This window comes from Heterodontus francisci, chromosome 6, assembly GCF_036365525.1.
Source record: "Heterodontus francisci isolate sHetFra1 chromosome 6, sHetFra1.hap1, whole genome shotgun sequence".
In the NCBI taxonomy this organism is placed as follows: Eukaryota; Metazoa; Chordata; class Chondrichthyes; order Heterodontiformes; family Heterodontidae; genus Heterodontus; species Heterodontus francisci.
This window is the reverse complement of record NC_090376.1, coordinates 7926590-7951006: the sequence shown is the minus strand read 5'-3', so window position 1 is coordinate 7951006 and position 24417 is coordinate 7926590. Positions and strand designations below refer to the sequence as shown.

General features: G+C 46.9%; 1 protein-coding gene across 1 annotated transcript in view; it reads right to left on the bottom strand.

Annotated features, from left to right (window-relative positions):
* arrb1 (arrestin, beta 1) overlaps positions 1–24417 on the bottom strand; it is a 114918-nt gene that overhangs the window by 16855 nt on the left and 73646 nt on the right. The window contains exons 3-6 of the mRNA XM_068033050.1: positions 12994–13054; positions 4976–5020; positions 2278–2474; positions 1091–1150 (exon numbers count right to left, since the gene is read on the bottom strand). Coding sequence (XP_067889151.1) covers positions 1091–1150; positions 2278–2474; positions 4976–5020; positions 12994–13054 — 363 coding nt within the window. The remainder of the gene's footprint in view (positions 1–1090; positions 1151–2277; positions 2475–4975; positions 5021–12993; positions 13055–24417) is intronic.

Here is a 24417-nt window from a genome sequence, read left to right as displayed (position 1 = left end):
AGGCCAATAAACTTACAGAATAGGCAAATGTAAATAACAAATTCATTCCAAGTTAGATAAGTGTGAGGTGGTGCATGTTGTTCGGAAGAATAAGGAGGCCACATACTATTTGGATAATAACCGTCTGAATGGGGTAGAAGAACAGAGGGATCAGGGGGTACAGATACATAAATTATTAAAAATAGTGATGCAGATTCATAAAGCCACAAAAAAGCAAACAGAGCACTGGGATTCATTTCCAGAGGGAATGAATTGAAAAGCAAGGACGTGATGTTAAACTTAATAGAACTTTGGTTAGACCACACTTGGAGTAGTTCTGGTCACCATGTTAAGAAAAGGTTATTGAGACATCGGAGAAGGTGCCAAAAAGATTTACATGGAGATTTACCGGAACTGAGAGGTTGAAATAATCAGGAAAGAACAGGCTGGGGCTTTATTTCCAGGAGGGAGAAGGATGGAATTATGAAAGTGTTTCTTGGTTATATTTTATGTAATGTATGCATCAAGTTAAGGACAGGTTCTGAGAAGCTTGTTGGAGCTGAGGGAGGTGGTGAGAAGGAGGGATTATGGGATAAGATGAGAAGATGGATGGGTGCGCCTGTGGGAAATGGGTAGGTGGGTGGGATTGAAGGATATGGGAGAAGGTGAGTGGGTGGAATTGAGGGATATGGGGAGAAGGTGGGTGGGTGGGAGGGATTGAGGAATATGGGGAGAGGGTAGGGGTGTAGGTTGGATTGAGGAATATGGGGAGAAGGTAGGGGTGTAGTTGGGATTGAGGAATATGGGGAGAAGGTAGGGGTGTAGTTGGGATTGAGGAATATGGGGAGAAGGTAGGGGTGTAGTTGGGATTGAGGGATTTGGGGAGATGTTCTTGAATTGCCTAGCAAATATCTTCTGTTTCTTTCCGCGAACAAAAGACTTGAATAAGATGAACCAATGAAAGAGAGAGGCAGTGAATGAGTGAGAAAGCAAAGGTGAGAGAAGAGGGAGAGAGAGAAGAGAAGAGAAGTGGGGCAAAGGAAAAAAGCGAAGATAAAGAAAGAGGAGGAAAGAAAGAAGCAATAAACTGCAGGGAGGATCAGAGCTATACCTTCCCTGTGTCTTCGGGTCCTGGCTGCAAAGTGACTGAACAAGGCAGATTGGGAGGAATCTGAAAAAAACAAATGAAAATTTTACAATCAGGAGCAGCACAATCCTTGCTGAGCCTCCGAGAACAGTCAGCTCCCTTTCTCAGGCAACACAACCGGCTGATAAGTGACGCATACACATCAGCAGGTTCAGATGTGCCAACACTCACTGCTGCAAAAGCAGCATCCAGAAATCAGAAGCGTTAGTCCATTAAATCACCTCAGATTCAGTTTGTCTTTCTCAACAACAACAATTTAGTTTCAATAAGGAGTACAAATGCAATACATTGCATTTCACTACATATCTTGGTACTTATGACAACAATAAATGGAACTGTCAGGAAAGAGAAGGCATCGCCTTGATTTTCAAATTCTCATCCTTTTCAAATCCTTCCTGTTGTGGAAGCACCTGAAGAGTGGACCACCTTAAGAAACTGTAAGTGATGATCACCAGAGAAAGTGATGTCGCGTCACACATGACCAGGTAGTTGTGGGTGTAGCCCGCCCGACAGAGTGAGATGTGTTTAGATATGGCTCATGCAGTAACTGTTTATATGTATATGTTCCAGTTAAGTTATAACAAAACCCCATGTTTTTTTGGATTTTACTTGTCATCCTGTGAATCTTACAATAGTTCACACACCAAGGGGACAAGTAATATTACACTTCCACGGCCTGCTCACCCTCTCCGTTTCTCTGTAACCTCCTCCACTCCTACAACCCTCCGAGATCTCTGTGCTCCTCCAATTCTGGCCTCTTGCATATCCCCAATTTTAATCACTCCATCATTGGAGGCAATACCTTCAGCTGCCAAGGCCCTAAGCTCTGGAATTCCCTCCCTAAACCTCTCTGCCTCTCTCCTCCTTTTAAGATGATACTTAAGACCTGCCTGTTTGACCAAGCTTTTGATCATCTGTCCTAATATCTGCTTTTGTGACTTGATGTCAACATTTTGTTTGATAAGACTCCTGTGAAGCACCTTGAGACTTTTTACTATGTTAAAGGCGCTATATAAGTACAAATTGTTGTTGCTCTCGAATAATACTAGTATAATTATGAAATAAAGATAGAGCCTCATATACATTTTACATTGTTATCTCTGTAATAAATTCTGCCCTTGGTATTACAATCTGAAGGTCAGGGGACTAACCTCGAATGTGAAGGGATAAGCATGTTCTCCCAGTTTTTTGATCAAGCGTTCCTGAAGACGGGTCAAGGGTTTCTTCTCCTCGGCTATCGGTGGGAAAGCTTGGACGTTGGCGACAAAGAGATCCTTCCTAAAGGTCAATCCCAACACGTCCAAATCTTCCCGACCATATCGGAAGGCGCAGGTTAAGGTGACAAACACTGTGAACATGGGAGAGATCTATCAGCTGGTTACAATATCCATCTGCAAATGGGGCTGGATCAATATCTCTGACTGGGAGCCATTTCTGGGCAGAAAATGGTGAGAATGTGTCTTCAAGGAAGGATCTAAAGAGAGAGCTAAGAAGAGCGAGGAGAGGACACGAGAAGTCATTGGCGGATAGGATCAAGGAAAACCCTAAGGCTTTCTATAGGTATATCAGGAATAAAAGAATGACTACAGTTAGATTAGGGCCAATCAAGGATAGCAGTGGGAAGTTGTGTGTGGAATCAGAGGAGATAGGGGAAGCATTAAATGAATATTTTTCGTCAGTATTTACAGTAGAGAAAGAAAATGTTGTCGAGGAGAATACTGAGATGCAGACTACTAGGCTAGATGGGATTGAGGTTCACAAGGAGGAGGTGTTAGCAATTTTGGAAAGTGTGAAAATAGATAAGTCCCCTGGGCCAGATGGGATTTATCCTAGGATTCTCTGGGAAGCCAGGGAGGAGATTGCAGAGCCTTTATCCTTGATCTTTATGTCGTCATTGTCGACAGGAATAGTGCCGGAAGACTGGAGGATAGCAAATGTTGTCCCCTTGTTCAAGAAGGGGAGTAGAGACAGCCCTGGTAATTGTAGACCTGTGAGCCTTACTTCGGTTGTGGGTAAAATGTTGGAAAAGGTTATAAGAGACAGGATTTATAATCATCTTGAAAAGAATAAGTTCATTAGCGATAGTCAGCACGGTTTTGTGAAGGGTAGGTCGTGCCTCACAAACCTTATTGAGTTTTTAGAGAAGGTGACCAAACAGGTGGATGAGGGTAAAGCCGTGGATGTGGTGTATATGGATTTCAGTAAGGCGTTTGATAAGGTTCCCCACGGTAGGCTATTGCAGAAAATACGGAAGTATGGGGTTGAAGGTGATTTAGTGCTTTGGATCAGAAATTGGCTAGCTGAAAGAAGACAGAGGGTGGTGGTTGATGGCAAATGTTCATCCTGGAGTTTAGTTACCAGTGGTGTACCGCAAGGATCTGTTTTGGGGCCACTGCTATTTGTCATTTTTATAAATGACCTGGATGAGGGTGTAGAAGGGTGGGTTAGTAAATTTGCGGATGACACTAAGGTCGGTGGAGTTGTGGATAGTGCCGAAGGATGTTGTAGGTTGCAGAGGGACATAGATAGGCTGCAGAGCTGGGCTGAGAGATGGCAAATGGAGTTTAATGCGGAAAAGTGTGAGGTGATTCACTTTGGAAGGAGTAACAGGAATGCAGAGTACTGGGCTAATGGGAAGATTCTTGGTAGTGTAGATGAGCAGAGAGATCTTGGTGTCCAGGTACATAAATCCCTGAAAGTTGCCACCCAGGTTAATAGGGCTGTTAAGAAGGCATGTGGTGTGTTAGCTTTTATTAGTAGGGGGATCGAGTTTCGGAGCCACGAGGTCATGCTGCAGCTGTACAAAACTCTGGTGCGGCCGCACCTGGAGTATTGCGTGCAGTTCTGGTCACCTCATTATAGGAAGGATGTGGAAGCTTTGGAAAGGGTGCAGAGGAGATTTACTAGGATTTTGCCTGGTATGGAGGGAAGGTCTTACGAGGAAAGGCTGAGGGACTTGAGGTTGTTTTTGTTAGAGAGAAGGAGGAGAAGAGGTGACTTAATAGAGTCATATAAGATAATCAGAGGGTTAGATAGGGTGGATAGTGAGAGTCTTTTTCCTCGGATGGTGATGGCAAACACGAGGGGACATAGCTTTAAGTTGAAGAGTGATAGATATAGGACAGATGTCAGAGGTAGTTTCTTTACTCAGAGAGTAGTAGGGGCGTGGAACGCCCTGCCTGTAACAGTAGTAGACTCGCCAACTTTAAGGGCATTTAAGTGGTCATTGGATAGACATATGGATGAAAATGGAATAGTGTAGGTCAGATGGTTTCACAGGTCGGCGCAACATCGAGGGCCGAAGGGCCTGTACTGCGCTGTAATGTTCTATGTTCAAGGCATCTTGGGATTTAGGTGTTGCGACAAAGCTGAATAATTGTGACATTATGTTTGTCTTTTCTTCAATCCCTCCAATCCAATCTTTGGTCTTCCATTCCCTCTCAAAGACATCACTCACCCATTTAATCCCCTCCCACATCGCATTTAAACACTGCCGTATCACTGACTCTACCCACCCTTTCACTCCCCTCCCACAGCCATGTACACTTTCCCCGATCACTGACTCTACGCACCCATTTAATCACTTACAGCCCATGTCCACTCTCCCCTATCTAACCACTGATGTCGTCTCCTGCGGGATCACTCTGTATAAAGATTTGCTGATCTTCAAAGCGATTCAAGCAAAACATCAGAATTTTTGTCTAACCTGACATCTCTACCCCTGAACCTGTTGCTCCCCATCGCACGGGAGCTACCGTATCCCGTAGAATGTTACACATTTGTGTGTCTCAGAGTGGGTCACCGAACAGAAATCTCCATGTCTGTCAGAGAAGTTTCCCCAATCCCTACCTTTCCTTTCCTTCAGATATTCTGGATCAACCAAGACGACGCCATCTGTAGAAGGAGAGAGAATACTTATCACTATCCAGTGCTGATTGTTAACAGTAATGCTTCTTAAGACTTGCATTCATAGTGTCAGCCATGGCTCAGTGAATGGCCCTCTTCTCTGTGGTTTCGAGTCCCACTCCAGAGACTTTTCAGCACATAATTTGAGGCTGACAACCCCAGTGCTGTAGTGAGGGAGTGCTGTGCAGTCGGAGCTGCCATTTTTCAGGTGAGATGTTAAACTGAGGCCCTCTCTGTCCTCTCAGGTGGACATGCAAGATCCCACTAGAGCAAGAGGGAGTAATCCCTGTTGTCCTGGGGCCAATATTTTTCCCACAACCAACATCGCTGAAACAGATGATCTGGTCATTACCACATTGCTGTTTGTGGGATCCTGCTGTGCGCAAATTGTCTGCCTTTTTTCCCACATTACAACAGTGACTACACTTCAAAAATACTTCATTGGTGGTGATGCGCTCTGAGACATCCTCAGGTGATAAAAGGCGCTATAGAAATGCATGCTTCCTTTAATGCTGTGCACCATCTCTCAGAGATGTCTCAAATCAATTCACATGTGGTTAATAATTTTTCGACACGATTACTGGATCTAAACAGCAAGCTGTCACAATCGCTTTGCACACAGAAAGATCCCGCAAGCAGCAATGAGATGAAGGAATCTATTTTTGGCAGCTATGAGAGTGGGGAGGTTAGTATTGGCTGGGATACAAAAAGAAGTACCCTTGATCAAGGGATATGGGTAGAAAGTGGGAACAAGGGTACTGAACGAGACAATCAATCATGATCTTTTTTGAATGGCGGAGCAGGCCCGAAGGGCTGAATGGCCTACTCCTGCTCCTATTTTCTATGCTTAAACTGGACGACCAGTTGGATCAGCAGAATAACTGAGACAGGGAATCGGTTTAACATCACAGGATAGTGTTCATGGCTTGCACACAATCAGTTATCCAAATTATGCCCAGATTTGCATTCGTTTAGAGAGGTCTTTTTTGCTTTGTGTTTCCGCTCAAACTCATTTGCATATCACCAGATAGGAAATCTACCATGAACCACAAAGATTGGATGGTATTTTAAAAGGTGATTTTAAATTTAAAAAATAGTTGCTTTGAAACATATTCCTTGACATATTTAAGATTGGTAACCGGGTAAAGTATGAGTAGTGCAGCTGAAAATGGATTTTAAATCAGATTTGTCAATTCACCATCTGTAAGTTACCCGATTTCAAAATACAGAAAATAACTTATAATGACTACTTACAAGTTAGATTGGGGCATGGTAGTCAGTTTCTTAGTAAATTATAAAATTAAATACTTTCAAGAGCTTTTAAAACATATCTATTATTGTCCTCGTGCCCAAAAGTTCCAGCTTAATTTTTGGAACCTCCAACACCACCAACAAAAATATACATTTATATAGTGCCTTCAATTTGATAAAACATCCCAAGGCACTTCACAGGAGGGTGAGAAGTAAATTTGACAGTGAGCCACATAAGATGATTTTAAAAAATTCATTCATGGGATATGGGCGTCGCTGCATTTATTGCCCATCCCTAATTGCCCTTGAGAAGGTGGTGTTGAGCTGCCTTCTTGAACCGCTGCAGTCCATGTGGGGTAGATAGACCCACAGTGCTGTTAGGAAGGGAGTTCCAGGATTTTGACCCAGCGACAGTGAAGGAACGGCGATATAGTTCCAAGTCAGGATGGTGTGTGACTTGGAAGGGAACTTGCAGGTGGTGGTGTTCCCATGCATCTGCTGCCCTTGTCCTTCTAGTTGGTAGAGGTCACGGGTTTGGAAGATGTTATCTAAGGAGCCTTGGTGCGTTGCTGCAGTGCATCTTGTAGATGGTACACACTGCTGCAACTGTGCGTCGGTGGTGGAGGGAGTGAATGTTTGTGGATGGGGTGCCAATCAAGCGGGCTGCTTTGTTCTGGATGGTATCGAGCTTCTTGATGTTGTTAGAGCTGCACCCATCCAGGCAAGTGGAGAGTATTCCATCACACTCTTGACTTCTGCCTTGTAGATGGTGGACAGGCTTTGGGGAGACAGGAGGTGAGTTACTCGCTGCAGGATTCCTAGCCTCTGACCTGCTCTTGTAGCCACAGTATTTATATGGCTACTCCAGTTTAGTTTCTGGTCAATGGTAACCCCAAGGATGCTAATCGTGGAGGATTCAGCGATGGTAATGCCATTGAATGTCAAGGGGAGGTGATTAGATTCTCTCTTGTTGGAGATGGTCATTGCCTGGCACTTGTGTGGCACAAATGTTACTTGCCACTTATCAGCCCAAGCCTGGATATTGTCCAAGCCTTGCTGCATTTCTACACGGACTGCTTCAGTATCTGAGGTGCCGCGAATGCTGAACATTGTGCAATCATCAGCGAACATCCTCACTTCTGACCTTATGATTGAAGGAAGGTCATTGATGAAGCAGCTGAAGATGGTTGGGCCTAGGACACTACCCTGAGGAACTCTTGCAGTGATGTGATGGAGTTCAGATGATTGACCTCCAACAACCACAACCACCTTCCTTTGCGCCAGGTATGACTCCAACCAGTGGAGGGTTTTCCCCCTGATTCTCATTGACCTTAGTTTTGCTAGGGTAGGGCTCCTTGATGCCATACTCGGTCAATGCTGCCTTGATGTCAAGGGCAGTCATTCTCACCTCACCTCTTGAGTTCAGCTCTTTTGTCTTCGTTTGAACCAAGGCTGTAATGAGGTCAGGAGCTGAGTGGCCCTGGCGGAACACAAACTGAGCGTCACTGAGCAGGTTATTGTTAAGCAAGTGCTGCTTGCTGGCACTGTTGATGACACCTTCCATCACTTTACTGATGATTGAGAGTAGGCTGATGGGGCGGTAATTGGCCGGGTTGGACTTGTCCTGCTTTTTGTATACAGGACATACCTGGGCAATTTTCCACATTGCAGGGTAGATGCCAGTGTTGTAGCTGTACTGGAACAGCTTGGATAGGGGCATGGCAAGTTCTGGAGCACAGGTCTTCAGTACTATTGCCGGAATATTGTCAGGGTCCATAGCCTTTGCAGTATCCAGTGCCTTCAGATGTTTCTTGATATCACGCGGAGTGAATCGAATTGGCTGAAGTCTGGCATCTGTGATGTTGGGGACTTCAGGAGGAGGCCGAGATGGATCATCAACTCGGCACTTCTGGCTGAAGATTGTTGGAAATGCTTTCTTTATTTTGGCAGATGGCCAAAAGCTTGGGCAAAAAAGTAGGTTTTAACTAGCACCTTAAAGGAGGAAAGGAAGAAAGTGTCTGCAGAGTCTCATCGACAGGTTTGCGGCTGCCTGCAACAAATTTGGCCTAACCATCAGCCTCAAGAAAATGAACATCATGGGACAGGGCGTCAGAAATGCTTCATCCAATATCGGCGACCACACTCTCGAAGTGGTTCAAGAGTTCACCTACCTAGGCTCAACTATTACCAGCAACCTGTCTCTCGAAGCAGAAATCAACAAGCGCATGGGAAAGGCGTCCGCTGCTATGTCCAGACTGGCCAAGAGGGTGTGGGAAAATGGCGCACTGACACGGAACACAAAAATCCGAGTGTTTCAAGCCTGTGTCCTCAGTACCTTGCTCTACGGCAGCGAGGCCTGGACAACGTATATCAGCCAACAGCAACATCTCAACTCATTCCATCTTCGCTGCCTCCAGAGAATCCTTGGCATCAGGTGGCAGGACCGTATCTCCAACACAGAAGTCCTCGAGGTCAACATCCCCAGCTTATACACACGACTGAGCCAGTGGCGCTTGAGATGGCTTGGCCATGTGAGCCGTATGGAAGATGACAGGATCCCCAAGGACGCATTGTACAGCGAGCTCGTCACTGGTAACAGACCCACCGGCCGTCCATGTCTCCGCTTTAAAGACGTCTGCAAATGCGACATGAAGTCCTGCGGCATTGACCACAAGTCGTGGGAGTCAGTTGCCAGTGATCGCCAGAGCTAGCGGACAGCCATAAAGGTGGGGCTAAAGAGTGGCGAGTCGAAGAGACTTAACAGTTGGCAGGAAAAAAGACAGAAACGCAAGGGGAGAGCCAACTGTGTACCAGCCCCGAAAACCAATTTTATCTGCAGCGCCTGTGGAAGAGCCTGTCACTCTAGAATTGGCCTTTATAGCCACTCCAGGCGCTGCTTCACAAACCACTGATTACCGCTAAGCACTTACCCATTGTCTCTCGAGACAAGGAGGTCAAAGAAAGGAGGAAAGAGAGGTAGAGAGGCGGAGAGGTTTGGGGAAGGAATCCAGATCTTAGGGCCCAGGCAGCTGAAGACATGGCCACCAATGGTGGAGCTATGATGATCAGGAACACACAAGAGGCCAGAATCAGAGGAGCACAGAGATCTCGGAGAGTTGTGGGGCTGGAGAAGATCAGAGATAGGGAGGGGTGAGACCATGGAGGCATCTGAAAACAAGGACGAGAATTTAAAAATTGAGGCATTGCTTAAGCGCAAGCCAATGAAGGTCAGAGAGCAGAGGGTTGATGGGTGAACGGGACTTGGTGCGAGTTAGGACGTGGGCAGCAGCGTTTTGGATGACCTCGGGTTTACAGAGGGTAGAATGTGGGAGGTCGGCCAGGAGTGCGTTGGAACAGTCAAGCCTAGAGGTAATGAAAGCATGAACGAGAATTTCAGCAGCTGATGAGCTGAGGCAGGGGAGACGTCAGGCGATGAAGCCCACTAATGGATACCATTAGTTGAAATTCCTGATGGTGATTTAATTCGTCCTGGAGATGTGGCCAGTTGTGTCGGTTTCTCGCGCGATATTTTTTGAAACTAACACAAAAGATCGTGGAATCTTGACTTGTGCTGAGCGTAACCTGTGCTTAAAATTTCACAATATTTTGCACTGGTTACATCGATTTCAGGTTGATCGTGCCAAGAAAAAAAACGCAACCAAACAGAACTGCTACCCACTCATCTGGAGGATGTTACATGTAGACACTGCAGCACTGTCCCTTAGGAGTACACTGAAGTGCCTGCCTGGATTGCAAGTTCCATTACAGGGCTCTTTCCCTCCACAGAAACCCCCTACAGCAGTTACTGAAGCTCACAGTCACAATCTGATACCAATTAAAATACTAGAGGATGCATTAACCCAGTGATTCCTTGTGCTGGTAACCAGGAGCAGTGAACTGTTTCACCAGCTGTTAACAGGGACTCTGAGGTAGCACCAGACACTGTTCAATTCCAAATACTGCGGATGCTGGAAACCTGAAATAAAAACGGAAAATGCTGCAAATACTCAGCAGGTCTGGCAGCATCCATGGAGAGAGAAACAGAGTTAACGTTACAGTTCGATGACCTTTCATCAGAACTGGAAAACGTTAGAGAGGTAACAGGTTTTAAGCAAGTACAGCGGCGGGGGAAGGGGAGAGAAGGGGAGGGAGGAACAGAAAGGAAGGGCTGGTAACGAATGTAAGGTGGGAGAGATCAAATGACAAAAGAGATGATAATGCAAGTTAAAAGGAGATGGTAGTGGGACAATTAAGGTAGAAAAGATGGGTCCAGAACAGTGGTTCTCAAATTGGGGTCTGTGGACCCCTCAGAGTCCATTGAGACTGTGCAGAGGCTCTGCAAAATAATTGAACGACGGCTGGAGGCGGGATTGGTGTGAGTTTGGTGGTGGGACCAGATTGCCGTCACCAAATGTGCAGTGCAGAATGGGCTGGTTTCTCACCTTGGAGGGGACCACACGTGGAGAAGCACTGAGAACAGTGACCAAGGCTGGGGGTGGGCGCCAGGTGAGTTCAGCGTTGTTCAAGAGGGGGGAATTTTAAAAAAGGTATTTAAATATTGTATCTTGTGCAGCAAGCAGCAGGAACACCCATCCCACTGATAGCTGTAAGTAAATACCCATTTTCTTAAAAGCATTATAGAAATCCTTTTTACATATCATGAGTATTATACTGTATTATAATTTAATTAGGGGCTCTGCGATTACTAATCCATTTGAAAAGAAGGTCTTAAAACCAAAAAAGATTTGAGATCCACTGGTTTGGAGGAGGTGTAAATGGCAATAGTGGATTCATTGCCAACAGCTGCTGTCAGAAAAAATGGTTCTGATTAATGGTGCATCCCGGAGGCTGTAAATTGCCTAATCGAAAGATGAGGTGCTGTCCCTCGAGCTCACGTTGAGCATTCAATTCATCCTGGGAGACAAGGGAAGCTCTGGTAATTTTAAGGGCAAGAGAACAGTCTTTGGCCAAACAAGCTCACCTGAATCCACAAGGCTTTAGGGTCACTGTGACTGGTCACTGCTCCCTAAATCAGCATGATCGCAGAAACAGCAATGCAATAAATGAACAGATAATCTGTTTTTTGGTGTCGGTCCAGGGATAAATATTAACCAGGGCACAAGAGACTTTTAAAGGGGGTGTGAGAGAGACCTGGAGGTATTTGTATACAAATCTTTGAAGGTAGCAGTTAATAAAGCGTATGGAATCCTGAGCATTATAAATCGAGGCATTGCGTGAAAAAGTCAGGGAGTTATGTTAAACCTTTACAAAACACTAGTTCGGCTCCAGATGGAGTTTTGTGTCCAATTCTGGACACCACACTTTAGGAAGGATATGAGATTTTGGAGAGGGTACAGAAGAGATTTACTAGAATGGTTGCTAGGTGAGGAATTGCATGGTTAGACTGAAGAAGCTGAGGTTGTTCTCCGTCTAGCAGAGAAGGCTAAGAGGAGATTTGATAGAGGTATTTAAAATCATAAAATATTTAAATAGAGTAAATAAAGAGACACTGTTTCCAAAGGCTGAAGGGATGATAACCAGAGGGCTCTGATTAAAGGTAACTGGCAAAAGAAACATTGGCTACATGCTCCAAAATTAGTTTTACACAACAAGTGGTTAGGATTTGGAATGCACTGCCTTATAGGGTGCTGGTTACAGACTCAGTAGTAGCCTTAAAAAGGGAATTGGATAATTACTTGAAGGAGAAAAAAATTGCAGGGATATGGGAAAATGCAAATAACTGGATTGCTGTTTGAAAGAAATCAGAAAATGCTGGAAATACTCAGCAGGTCAGGCAGCATTTGTGGAGAGAGAAGCAGAGTCTGATGAAGGGTCACTGACCTGAAACGTTGACTCAGTTTCTCTCTCCACAGATGCCGCCGGACCTGCTGAGTATTTCCAGCACTTTCTGTTTTTATTTCAGATTTCCAGCATCTGCAGTATTTTGCTTTTATTTTGCTGTTTGAAAGAGCTGGCACAGGCTCGATGGGCCAAACAGCTTCCTTCTGTGATGTGCAATACCATGACTGTATGAGGAGAATTCCCCTACACTTCCTTGAAATAGCGGCCATGGGAGACAAGGCCTGGGTTTAACGTCTCATGCAAAAGATGTTACCTCTGACAGTGCAGCACTCCCCCAGTACTGCACTGGGAGGGCCAGCCTGGATTTTGTGGAGACAGAGACCAATGTATCTAAGTTTGCTGATGATACAAAGCTCGGTGGAAAGGTAAGCTGCGGGGAGGATGTAGAGAGGCTGGGACACAGTCTCAGGATACGGGGCCAATCATTCATGACTGAGATGAGGAGAAATCACTACACTCAAAGGGTTGTGAATCTTTGGAATTCTCTACCCCAGAGGGCTGTGGATGCTCCATCATTGAATACATTTAAGGCTGGGATAGATAAATTCTTGGTCTCGCAGGGAATTGAGGGATATGGAGAGTGGGCAGGAAAGTGGAATCGAAGCCCAAGATCAGCCATGATCATATTGATGAAGCAGGCTCGATGGGCCATATGGTTTACTCCTGCTCCTATATCTTGTGTTCTTGTGGGTCTCTGGAGTGGAACTTGAACTGACAAATTTCTGACTCAAAGGTAAGTGTGCTACTTGGCTAAACCAAACCTGACACCTGAAGGTGACGCCAATATGAGAAGCAGGCCCACAGTCTATATTGTCCGTTATCTGCAGATATCGCATTGGTGCACTCACCAACAGGCTCCACAAAGTCAACATGGTCGACAAAGTCCCTCTTTCCAAGGTAGACGGTGAGCTGGGAGAGGGTAAGAGTTCCAAGAGATTATAATTGATGCAATAATTACATAGAATTTCATAATGTTTACAGCCTACAAACAGGCCATTCGGCCCAACCAGCCCATGCATGTATTTATGCTCCACACGAGCCTCCTCCCACCCTACTTTATCTCACCCTATCACCATATCCTTCTATTCCTTTCACCCTCACGCGTTTCTTTAGTTTCCCCTTATCTATGCTATTCACCTTAACCACTCCCTGTGGTAGCGAATTCCACATTCTCTCCACTCTCTGGGAAACACAGTTTCTCCAGAATTCCCTATTGGGTTTATTAGCCACCATTTTATAGCGATGTCCCCTAGTACTGGTCTCACTCACAAGTTGTTTATTTATTCGTTTCATGGGATGAGGGCACCACTGGCAAGGTCAGTATTCATTGCCCATTCCTAATTGTGCTTGATAACTGAGTGTTTCGCTCGGCCACTTCAGAGGGCAGTTAAGCGTCAACCACATTGCTGTGGGTCTGGAGTCACATGTAGGCCAGACCAGGTAAGGACGGCAGATTTCCTTCCTTCAGGGACATTAGTGAACCAGATGGGTTTTTAGGACAATCGATGATAGTTTCATGGCACCATTACTGAGACAAACTTTCAATTCCAGATTAATGAATTGAATTTAAATTCCACCAGCTGCCGTGGTGGGATTTGAACCCGTGTCCGCAGGGCATTAGTCTAAACTTCTAGATTACTAGTTCAGTGACATTACCACTACACCACATCTCTCCAAAGTGGAAGTAGCTTCTCTAGGTCTACCCTATCAAATACTTTCAGAATCTTAAAGCCCTCTATCAGGTCACCCCTCAGCCTTCTCTTTTCTAGAGAAAAGAGCCCCCAGCCTGTTCAATCTTTCAGTTAATGGAAAGGAGACAAAATGACGCAGGTTCCAGTTAGTGTAATATTGGTCAGTCTCTTATATCATTGCTCATGATTACAGCAGGGGGATCATGACATGCAATGTTCACTGTATTATTCTGCTGCTAAGCTCCATCTGTGTTTAACTGGTTTGTCTTTCTAATGACCTGGGTCCCATTGCTACCTCCGCAACGTTGTCACATTTCAGTTGTCGCACTCAGATTTCCGTGTCACATTCCAAAACAAAGTATAAACAACTGGAACACGAAATAGAGGAGCTGGACCTCTGCCCCTCCCTATCTCTGTAACCAACTCCGGGCCTATAACCCTCCAAGATATCTGCACTCCTCCAATTCTGGACTCTTGAGCATTCCTGATTTTAATCGCTCCACCATTGACGGCCACATCTTCTTCTGCCCGGTTCCTCAGCTCTGTAATTCCCTCCCTAAACCTCTGCGCCTCTCCACCTCTCTCTCCTCCTTTAAGGCACTCCTTAAAAAGTACCTCTTTGACCAAACGTTTGAGTCACCTGTTCTAATAGTGCCTTATGTAGTTGGTGTTAGATATTGTCTGATTACACTCTCCGTGAAGGGCCATGGGATGTTTTACTACATTAAAAGCGCTGTATACGTGAAAGTTGTTATTCTATGAACTCATCCAGGATTTGCCTAACCACCAGTACACTTCACTTTACAACCCGGACTTTACTTTCCCATTACCTGCCCCATTTGCCTTGCACCATCATCCCTTTTGTCATTTAATCGCTGTTCTTCTGAATTTTTGTGTTTCTTACTCCCTCACAGCCCTTTCCCTGCCTCTGTACTTGCTTTAAGTCTATTAAATTTCCAAGTTCTTCCAGTTCTGATGAAAGATCATTGGCCTTGAAATATTAACTCTGTTTCTCTCGAAAACATTTTTCGATTTTAAGCCTGTGGGCTTCATCGTCTTAAAGGGGCACCCATCCATCCATCCATTGGCAGAATAATACATTCTGTTTCTTCCCCTGTAAAGCAGAACATTCTCTAACTTACTGTGAGCAGCAGCAGAGGACGTGTTCTAATAACATTTTATAAACGGTGCTTCTGTACAGGCGGTGCCCAGAATTGAACGCGGTTACACCAGCTGAGGTCTGACCAAGCTTCACTGCAACTGAAGCACTTCCTCTCCTTTGTATTCTAACTCCCTTGAGATAAAGGCCAACATTCCATTAGCCTTTTCGACTGCTTCCCACACCACGAGCACTATCACAGAATCACAGAAGAATACAGTGCAGAAGAGGCCCTTCGGCCCATCGAGTCTGCACCGATGCATTAAAGACACTAGCTTTTAGTGATTTTTGTACACAGAAATCTAAATCCCTTAGCTCATTCACAACTCCTACGCCCTCAACCTCTGAACAGATTGCCATCTGTCCTGGTCCCTCTGTGTCCCTTTGCAACTTCCTGCTCCTCCAGGATTAGTTGTGTGCCCAATAAGAATTTTCTACCCCAGGGAGCATCCAACACCCTTTATAAGCTGCATCAAGCTCATATTACAACTAAAAAGAGAGCTTTATTATACATTTGACCATTTTTTCCTTTTTTTTTGTATCTAACCTCTTTTTTTTTCAAGGTGGCCTTTATACCCCAGGCCCCTTTTATGTATTTTATGCCGAGGGGGCCTTTATTCCTCAGGCCCCCTTTATATACATTTTAAAAATAACTTTATAAAAATCAAATAAATAAACCAAAAAACTCAAATTAAAATGCCATTCTCAGCATCTGCGGTGCCCACCGGTCGCGGAAGGCCTCAAGCGTACTGGCGAACACTGCATGCTCCTTCTCCAGGGACACCCGGGCGCGAATGTAACCGTGGAAGAGGGGCAGACAATCGGGGCGGATGGGCCCCCAGATGGCCTGCAACCTGAACCTGTGAATTGCCACCTTGGCCAGATCCGGGAGCAGACCGACGAGGGGATCCTCCTCCTGGCCCACGCCCCTCCGCACTGGGTGCCCAAAGATCAGCAGTGTGGGACTGAAGTGCAGCCAAAACTTGAGGAGCAGCCCCTTTAAGTATGCACACTCTATATATACGTGGAACACAGACTCGTCCAGGCCGCAGAAATTACAGGCGGCCTGGGAGTCCGTGAACCTGCCTAAAAGTCTATTGCACAGGACTGCCCTGTGCCGCACCCTCCACCTTAGCTCCCTGATGTAAAGGGGGAGGACTCCCACGTAGAGAGACCTCCCCCGTGGCTTCCCCTTGCCGCCAGATGGCAACGCGGACTGCCAGGGCGTGTCCGGCTGTCTGATGAGGGCGAGGAAATGGAGAGTGTGCAGGAGCAGCCCGTACAGGAAACCCCTCTGCGCCGATTGGAATGACATGGAGGCCATTTCCGAGAGGCAGCACGTGTTGTATGGACCGGCTCCCGAGGAGAGTTTCGGGGCCTGGGTCCAATGTGCAGTTCCGGCCGAGTGGGAGTCAGCTTGGCTGGGAGCACTCTGCACTCCCGAGCCCCCTCGTCACCCGCAGTGAGGGGCGTCCCGGGGGCTTCGGCTACTCCTCCGCCCGTCGGTCCGTCCCCAGAGCCGGCCACCTGGACAGCCGAGTAGACTCTGAATAGATCCCGGTAAAAGACAGGCAACTCGCTCAGAGATGGCATGGCTAACGGTCTCCACCGGGGGCTGTGTGTCATCTTGAAGACAGTGACACTGGCGCAAAAAATACGTCGCCAGCGCACACCATCTGGGAGGATGCTCGACGTACAGGTATCTCTACAGGGTCCGAAGACGGAGAGTCGCAGCCTGGGTGCAGACGCACACCAGCAACTGGCCGCCCTCCTCGATCGGGAGACTCAGGACCACGACAGAGACCCAGTGTTTCCTCTTGCCCCAGAAGAAATCGACAAGCTTCGTCTGGATCTTGCTGGTGATTGCAGGGGGTGGGGCCAAAGTGACCAACCGGTACCACAGCATCGAGACCCCCAGTTGGTTTATGACCAGCGCACGGCCCCTGTAGGAAAGCACTCAGAGCAGTCCTGTCCAGTGCCCCAGCCGAGTGGCAACTTTCGCCTCCAACCCCCGCCAGTTTGCCGGCCAGGCTTCCTCAGAGGGGTGAAAGGTGGACTCCCAGATAGAGGAGGTGCGTGGTGCTCCTTGCAAAAGGTGTCCAGCCCTGGGGCAAGTGGGTTCCCCGGGATCGGGCCTTGGGCTGTGCCCAGGCTCAGGTTGCGCCTCGGTGGACTGGAACTGAACAGCAAAATAGCCTTCCGTGACCTCCTACCGCGCCAGCGGCATAAATAGCTGGCGGTGGAAGGAGGCTGTGCTCCCAAAGACCAATCTGAGCCCTGACCTCACCTCCCCCAGATGGTGCAGCTGGGGGAGGAGGATCTCATCGGGAATAAAGGGCGGGACGTTCCATAGAATCACATGCTGTGCAGTGGCCTCCAGAGGGTTCACTGGCAGGAAATCCCGCCCACGGTGCGCCCCCTGCTCAGGCGCAGGACCACTGGGTAACTCTTCGCCCTATGCTTTGAAGTCAAGATTTTAAATGGTGACGGGGATACAGGAGCAGCTGCAGCAGCTGCTGTAGCATAGGAAGGCCCTGCCACCGGAGAGGACTGTGACGCCATGGGGTTGAAGTGTCACATGCACCGTTAAATAAAATAGAGTTTGAGAGAGAGGAGAAAAAAAAATAACAAATAGTCCCACAAATACTTTGCTGGGGGGTTATCACATCAGAGAGAGGCTGAAAGAGAGGAAGGCCAGGAGGAATCAATCTCTTTGCAGAATTTGTTTTTAAGGCAGTCTTTTCGTTGGTCTTCCAGTTGGTGGTAGGGGCAGGGTGGGGAGCGATATCGTCACCTGGGATAGCTGTAAGCTGCCCAGACACACACTGCTTCCAGTATTGAGGGAAAACAGAAAGGAGAAAGGCTCTTCACCGGGGCAGCTCCAGCTATCCCAGGCTAGGTCATTGGGGTGCAGAGAGAGCTCCTATTCAATGCTGTTAAACACAGGAGCTCCCTATTCAAACAAAACAGCCCCACCCAAGGTCTCCAGGTCTCTTCTTGCCCCCTCCCCACAACAATCAATGGAAGGTCTTCAAAAAGCCAAACTCACAAGAGCCGTCAGTTCTTCTGGACTCCTGTTTCCTGTTTTGTAGACAGGGATAGATGGAAAAACCCTCCGTAAGGTCTCAGTCTTGCTCTTGCAGCAGTCACATGGCCTCCAGCTTCCAGCACACAGTCCACAATCAGCAGTCAACTGAGACTCGTTGTGCACCCAGCAGTCAGTGGTCCCAATTAGGCATCAGCCAGCCCCGTTTTTTTTTCTTTGTCTTTTTTCTTCACTCCTCAGTACTTAACCTGTGCTGTACCTGCCCTGGGAGTGTTTGATGGGGACAGTGAAGAGGGAGCTTTACTCAGTATCTAACCCTGGTTTGTTTTCCTTTTGCTTTGGGAGTGTTTGATGGGGCAATGTAGCGGGAGCTTTACTCTGTATATAACCCCGTTTTTATTTTTAGAGGGAGATTTACTCTGTATCTAACCCTGTTTTGTCTTTTTTTCTTTTTTTTTCACTCCTTTTTTTTCGATCTCACCCCGTGCTGTACCTGTCCTGGGAGTGTTTGATGGGGACAGTGCAGAGGGAGTGTTACTCGTGATCTAACCCATGCTGTACCTGTCCTGGGAGTGTTTGATGGGGACAGTGCAGAGGGAGTGTTACTCGTGATCTAACCCATGCTGTACCTGCCCTGGGAGTGTTTGAAGCTGTCGCTGGATGATAAAAATAGGAAATTGTTCTATTCTGAATTAATATCCCTCTTCACACTAAACCCTGTCACCAGGTTTCATGGAGGCACCCACGATCACGTCGTTGGCACCAGCTAGACCTCATTGTCACAAGGCAAGCCGCCTTAAACAGTGTTCAAATCACACGCAGCTTCCACAGTGCGGACTGCGACACCGACCACTCCCTGGTGTGCAGCAAGGTTAGACTCAGACCAAAGAAGTTGCATCATTCCAAGCAGAAGGGCCACCCACGCATCAACACGAGCAGAATTTCTCACCCACAGCTGTTACAAAAATTTCTAAATTCACTTGTAACAGCCCTTCAAAACACTCCCACAGGGGATGCTGAGACCAAGTGGGCCCACATCAGAGACGCCATCTATGAGTCAGCTTTGACCACCTACGGCAAAAGTGCGAAGAGAAATGTAGACTAGTTTCAATCTCGTAATGAAGAGCTGGAACCTGTCATAGCCGCTAAGCACATTACACTGTTGAACTACAAGAAAGCCCCCAGCGATTTAACATCCGCAGCACTTAAAGCAGCCAGAAGCACTGCACAAAGAACAGCCAGGCACTGCGCAAACGACTACTGGCAACACCTATGCAGTCATATTCAGCTGGCCTCAGACACCGGAAACATCAGAGGAATGTATGATGGCATGAAGAGAGCTCTTGGGCCAACCATCAAGAAGATCACCCCCCTCAAATCTAAATCAGGGGACAAAATCACTGACCAACGCAAACAAATGGACCGCTGGGTTGAGCACTACCGAGAACTGTACTCCAGGGAGAATGTTGTCACTGAGACTGCCCTCAATGCAGCCCAGCCTCTACCAGTCATGGATGAGCTGGACATACAGCCAACCAAATCGGAACTCAGTGATGCCATTGATTCTCTAGCCAGCGGAAAAGCCCCTGGGAAGGAAATAATCAAGAGTGCCAAGCCTGCTATACTCTCAGCACTACACAAACTGTTATGCCTGTGCTGGGACGAGGGAGCACTACCTCAGGACATGCGCGATGCCAATATCATCACCCTCTATAAAAACAAAGGTGACCGCGGTGACTGCAACAACGACCGTGGAATCTCCCTGCTCAGCATAGTGGGGAAAGTCTTTGCTCGAGTCGCTCTGAACAGGCTCCAGAAGCTGGCCGAACGCGTCTACCCTGAGGCACAGTGTGGCTTTCGTGCAGAGAGATCCACCGTTGACATGCTGTTCTCCCTTCGTCAGATACAGGAGAAATGCCGTGAACAACAGATGCCCCTCTACATTGCTTTCATTGATCTCACCAAAGCCTTTGACCTCGTCAGCAGGCGTGGTCTCTTCAGACTACTAGAAAAGATTGGAAGTCCACCGAAGCTACTAAGTATCATCACCTCATTCCATGACAATATGAAAGGCACAATTCAACATGGTGGCTCCTCATCAGAGCCCTTTCCTATCCTGAGTGGCGTGAAACAGGGCTGTGTTCTCGCACCCACACTTTTTGGGATTTTCTTCTCCCTGCTGCTTTCACATGTGTTCAAGTCCTCTGAAGAAGGAATTTTCCTCCACACAAGATCAGGGGGCAGGTTGTTCAACCTTGCCCGTCTAAAAGCCAAGTCCAAAGTACGGAAAGTCCTCATCAGGGAACTCCTCTTTGCTGACGATGCTGCTTTAACATCTCACACTGAAGAGTGCCTGCTGAGTCTCATCGACAGGTTTGCGGTTGCCTGCAATGAATTTGGCCTAACCATCAGCCTCAAGAAAACGAACATCATGGGGCAGGACGTCAGAAATGCTCCATCCATCAATATTGGCGACCACGCTCTGGAAGTGGTTCAAGAGTTCACCTACCTAGGCTCAACTATCACCACTAACCTGTCTCTAGATGCAGAAATCAACAAGCGCATGGGAAAGGCTTCCACTGCCATATCCAGACTGGCCAAGAGAGTGTGGGAAAATGGCACACTGACATGGAACACAAAAGTCCGAGTGTATCAGGCCTGTGTCCTCAGTACCTTGCTCTATGGCAGCGAGGCCTGGACAACGTATGTCAGCCAAGAGCGACGTCTCAATTCATTCCATCTTCGCTGCCTCCGGAGAATACTTGGCATCAGGTGGTAGGACCGTATCTCCAACACAGAAGTCCTCGAGGCGGCCAACATCCCCAGCTTATACACACTACTGAGTCAGCGGCGCTTGAGATGGCTTGGCCATGTGAGCCGCATGGAAGATAACAGGATCCCCAAAGACACATTGTACAGCGAGCTCGTCACTGGTATCAGACCCACCGGCCGTCCATGTCTCCGCTTTAAAGTCTGCAAACGCGACATGAAGTCCTGTGACATTGATCACAAGTCGTGGGAGTCAGTTGCCAGCGTTCATCAGAGCTGGCGGGCAGCCATAAAGACGGGGCTAAAGTGTGGCGAGTCGAAGAGACTTAGCAGTCGGCAGGAAAAAAGACAGAAGTGCAAAGAGAGAGCCAACTGTGTAACAGCCCCGACAACCAATTTTATCTGCAGTGCCCGTGGAAGAGCCTGTCACTCGAGAATTGGCCTTTATAACCACTCCAGGCGCTGCTTCACAAACCACTGACCACCTCCATGCGCGTATCCATTTTCTCTCGAGATAAGGAGGCCAAAGAAGAAAAGAAGATCCCTCTTCACAAAAGATGACCTCCCACACCCTGTAAAAAAATAATTGCAGAGGGGGAGCACGCTCACCTCTGAGGAAGGTGGTTCTGGTATCAAATCCCACTCCATACACCTGAGTTCAAAATCTAGGCTGACACTCCAGTGCAGTACTGAGGGAGTGCTGCACTGTCGGAGGGTCAGTACTGAGGGAGCGCTTTACTGTCGGAGGGTCAGTACTGAGGGAGTGCTGCACTGTCAGATGTGCCGTCTTTCTATTTCAGACAAGATGTTAAACCGAGGCTCCGACTGCCCTCTTGGGTGGATATAAAAGATCCCAGGGACACTATTTCGAAGAAGAGCAGGGGAGTTCTCCCCAGTGTCCTGGCCAATATTTATCCTTCAACCAACATCACAAGAAGACATTATTTGCTCGTTGTCACATTGCTGTTTGTGGGATCTTGCTGTGTGTAAATTAGCTGCTACATTTCCCACATTGCAACAGTGTCTATACTTCAAATGTACTTCATTGGCAGGATAGCACTGTGCGACGTTCTGAGGCTCTAAATGATTCAATAGAAATGCTTTTGTCCTACATGGTAATCGCATTGGATTTATCATTCTGATTCAAACTCAAATTAGTTACTGGCATTGTCAGGAATCTTTCACTACAGCCCCAATTAACACATGTTGAACAGTGTTTTGCTGAGTTGTAAAATGACACTATTATTGTGTTCACATTCCATATAAATAGGGTGAGAACACACTTGAAGAATGTTGTTAATGAAAAACAGGCACACAGTCCCTGAGTGCAAAATTCAAGCATGAAGAGTTTAATACATAGAACAAAGAACAAAGAAAATTACAGCACAGGAACAGGCCCTTCGGCCCTCCAAGCCTGCGCCGATCCAGATCCTCTATCTAAACATGTCGCCTATTTTCTAAGGGTCTGTATCTCTTTGCTTCCTGCCCATTCATGTATCTGTCTAGATACAACTTAAAAGACGCTATTGTGCCCGCGTCTACCACCTCCGCTGTCAACGCGTTCCACGCACCCACCACCCTCTGCGTAAAGAACTTTCCACGCATATCCCCCCTAAACTTTTCCCCTCTCACTTTGAACTCGTGACCCCTAATAATTGAATCCCCCACCCTGGGAAAAAGCTTCTTGCTATCCACCCTGTCTATACCTCTCATGATTTTGTACACCTCAATCAGGTCCCCCCTCAACCTCCGTCTTTCTAGTGAAAATAATCCTAATCTACTCAACCTCTCTTCATAGCTAGCGCCCTCCATACCAGGCAACATCCTGGTGAACCTCCTCTGCACCCTCTCCAAAGCATCCACATCCTTTTGGTAATGTGGCGACCAGAACTGCACGCAGTATTCCAAATGTGGCCGAACCAAAGTCTTATACAAATGTAACATGACCTGCCAACCCTTGTACTCAATACCCCGTCCGATGAAGGAAAGCATGCCGTATGCCTTCTTGACCACTCTATTGACCTGCGTTGCCACCTTCAGGGAACAATGGACCTGAACATCCAAATCTCTCTGTACATCAATTTTCCCCAGGACTTTTCCATTTACTGTATAGTTCACTCTTGAATTGGCTCTTCCAAAATGCATCACCTCGCATTTGCCCTGATTGAACTCCATCTGCCATTTCTCTGCCCAACTCTCCAATCTATTTATATTCTGCTGTATTCTCTGACAGTCCCCTTCACTATCTGCTACTCCACCAATCTTAGTGTCGTCTGCAAACTTGCTAATCAGACCACCTATACTTTCCTCCAAATCATTTATGTATATCACAAACAACAGTGGTCCCAGCACGGATCCCTGTGGAACACCACTGGTCACACGTCTCCATTTTGAGAAACTCCCTTCCAATGCTACTCTCTGTCTCCTGTTGCCCAGCCAGTTCTTTATCCATCTAGCTAGTACACCCTGGACCCCATGCGACTTCACTTTCTCCATCAGCCTACCATGGGGAACCTTATCAAACGCCTTACTGAAGTCCATGTATATGACATCGACAGCCCTTCCCTCATCAATCAACTTTGTCACTTCCTCAAAGAATTCTATTAAGTTGGTAAGACATGACCTTCCCTGCACAAAACCATGTTGCCTATCACTGATAAGCCCATTTTCTTCCAAATGGGAATAGATCCTATCACTCAGTATCTTCTCCAGCAGCTTCCCTACCACTGACGTCAGGCTCACCGGTCTATAATTACCTGGATTTTCCCTGCTACCCTTCTTAAACAAGGGGACAACACTAGCAATTCTCCAGTCCTCCGGGACCTCACCCGTGTTTAAGGATGCTGCAAAGATATCTGTTAAGGCCCCAGCTATTTCCTCTCTCGCTTCCCTCAGTAACCTGGGATAGATCCCATCCGGACCTGGGGACTTGTCCACCTTAATGCCTTTTAGAATACCAAACACTTCCTCCCTCCTTATGCCGACTTGACCTAGAGTAATCAAACATCTGTTCCTAACCTCAACATCCGTCATGTCCCTCTCCTCGGTTAATACCGATGCAAAATACTCGTTTAGAATCTCACCCATTTTCTCTGACTCCACGCATAACTTTCCTCCTTTGTCCTTTAGTGGGCCAATCCTTTCTCTAGTTACCCTCTTGCTCCTTATATATGAATAAAAGGCTTTGGGATTTTCCTTAACCCTGTTTGCTAAAGATATTTCATGACCCTTTTTAGCCCTCTTAATTCCTCGTTTCAGATTGGTCCTACATTCCCGATATTCTTTCAAAGCTTCGTCTTTCTTCAGCCTCCTAGACCTTATGTATGCTTCCTTTTTCCTCTTAGCTAGTCTCACAATTTCACCTGTCATCCATGGTTCCCTAATCTTGCCATTTCTATCCCTCATTTTCACAGGAACATGTCTCTCCTGCACGCTAATCAACCTCTCTTTAAAAGCCTCCCACATATCAAATGTGGATTTACCTTCAAACAGCTGCTCCCAATCTACATTCCCCAGCTCCTGCTGAATTTTGGTATAGTTGGCCTTCCCCCAATTTAGCACTCTTCCTTTGGGACCACTCTCGTCTTTGTCCATGAGTATTCTAAAA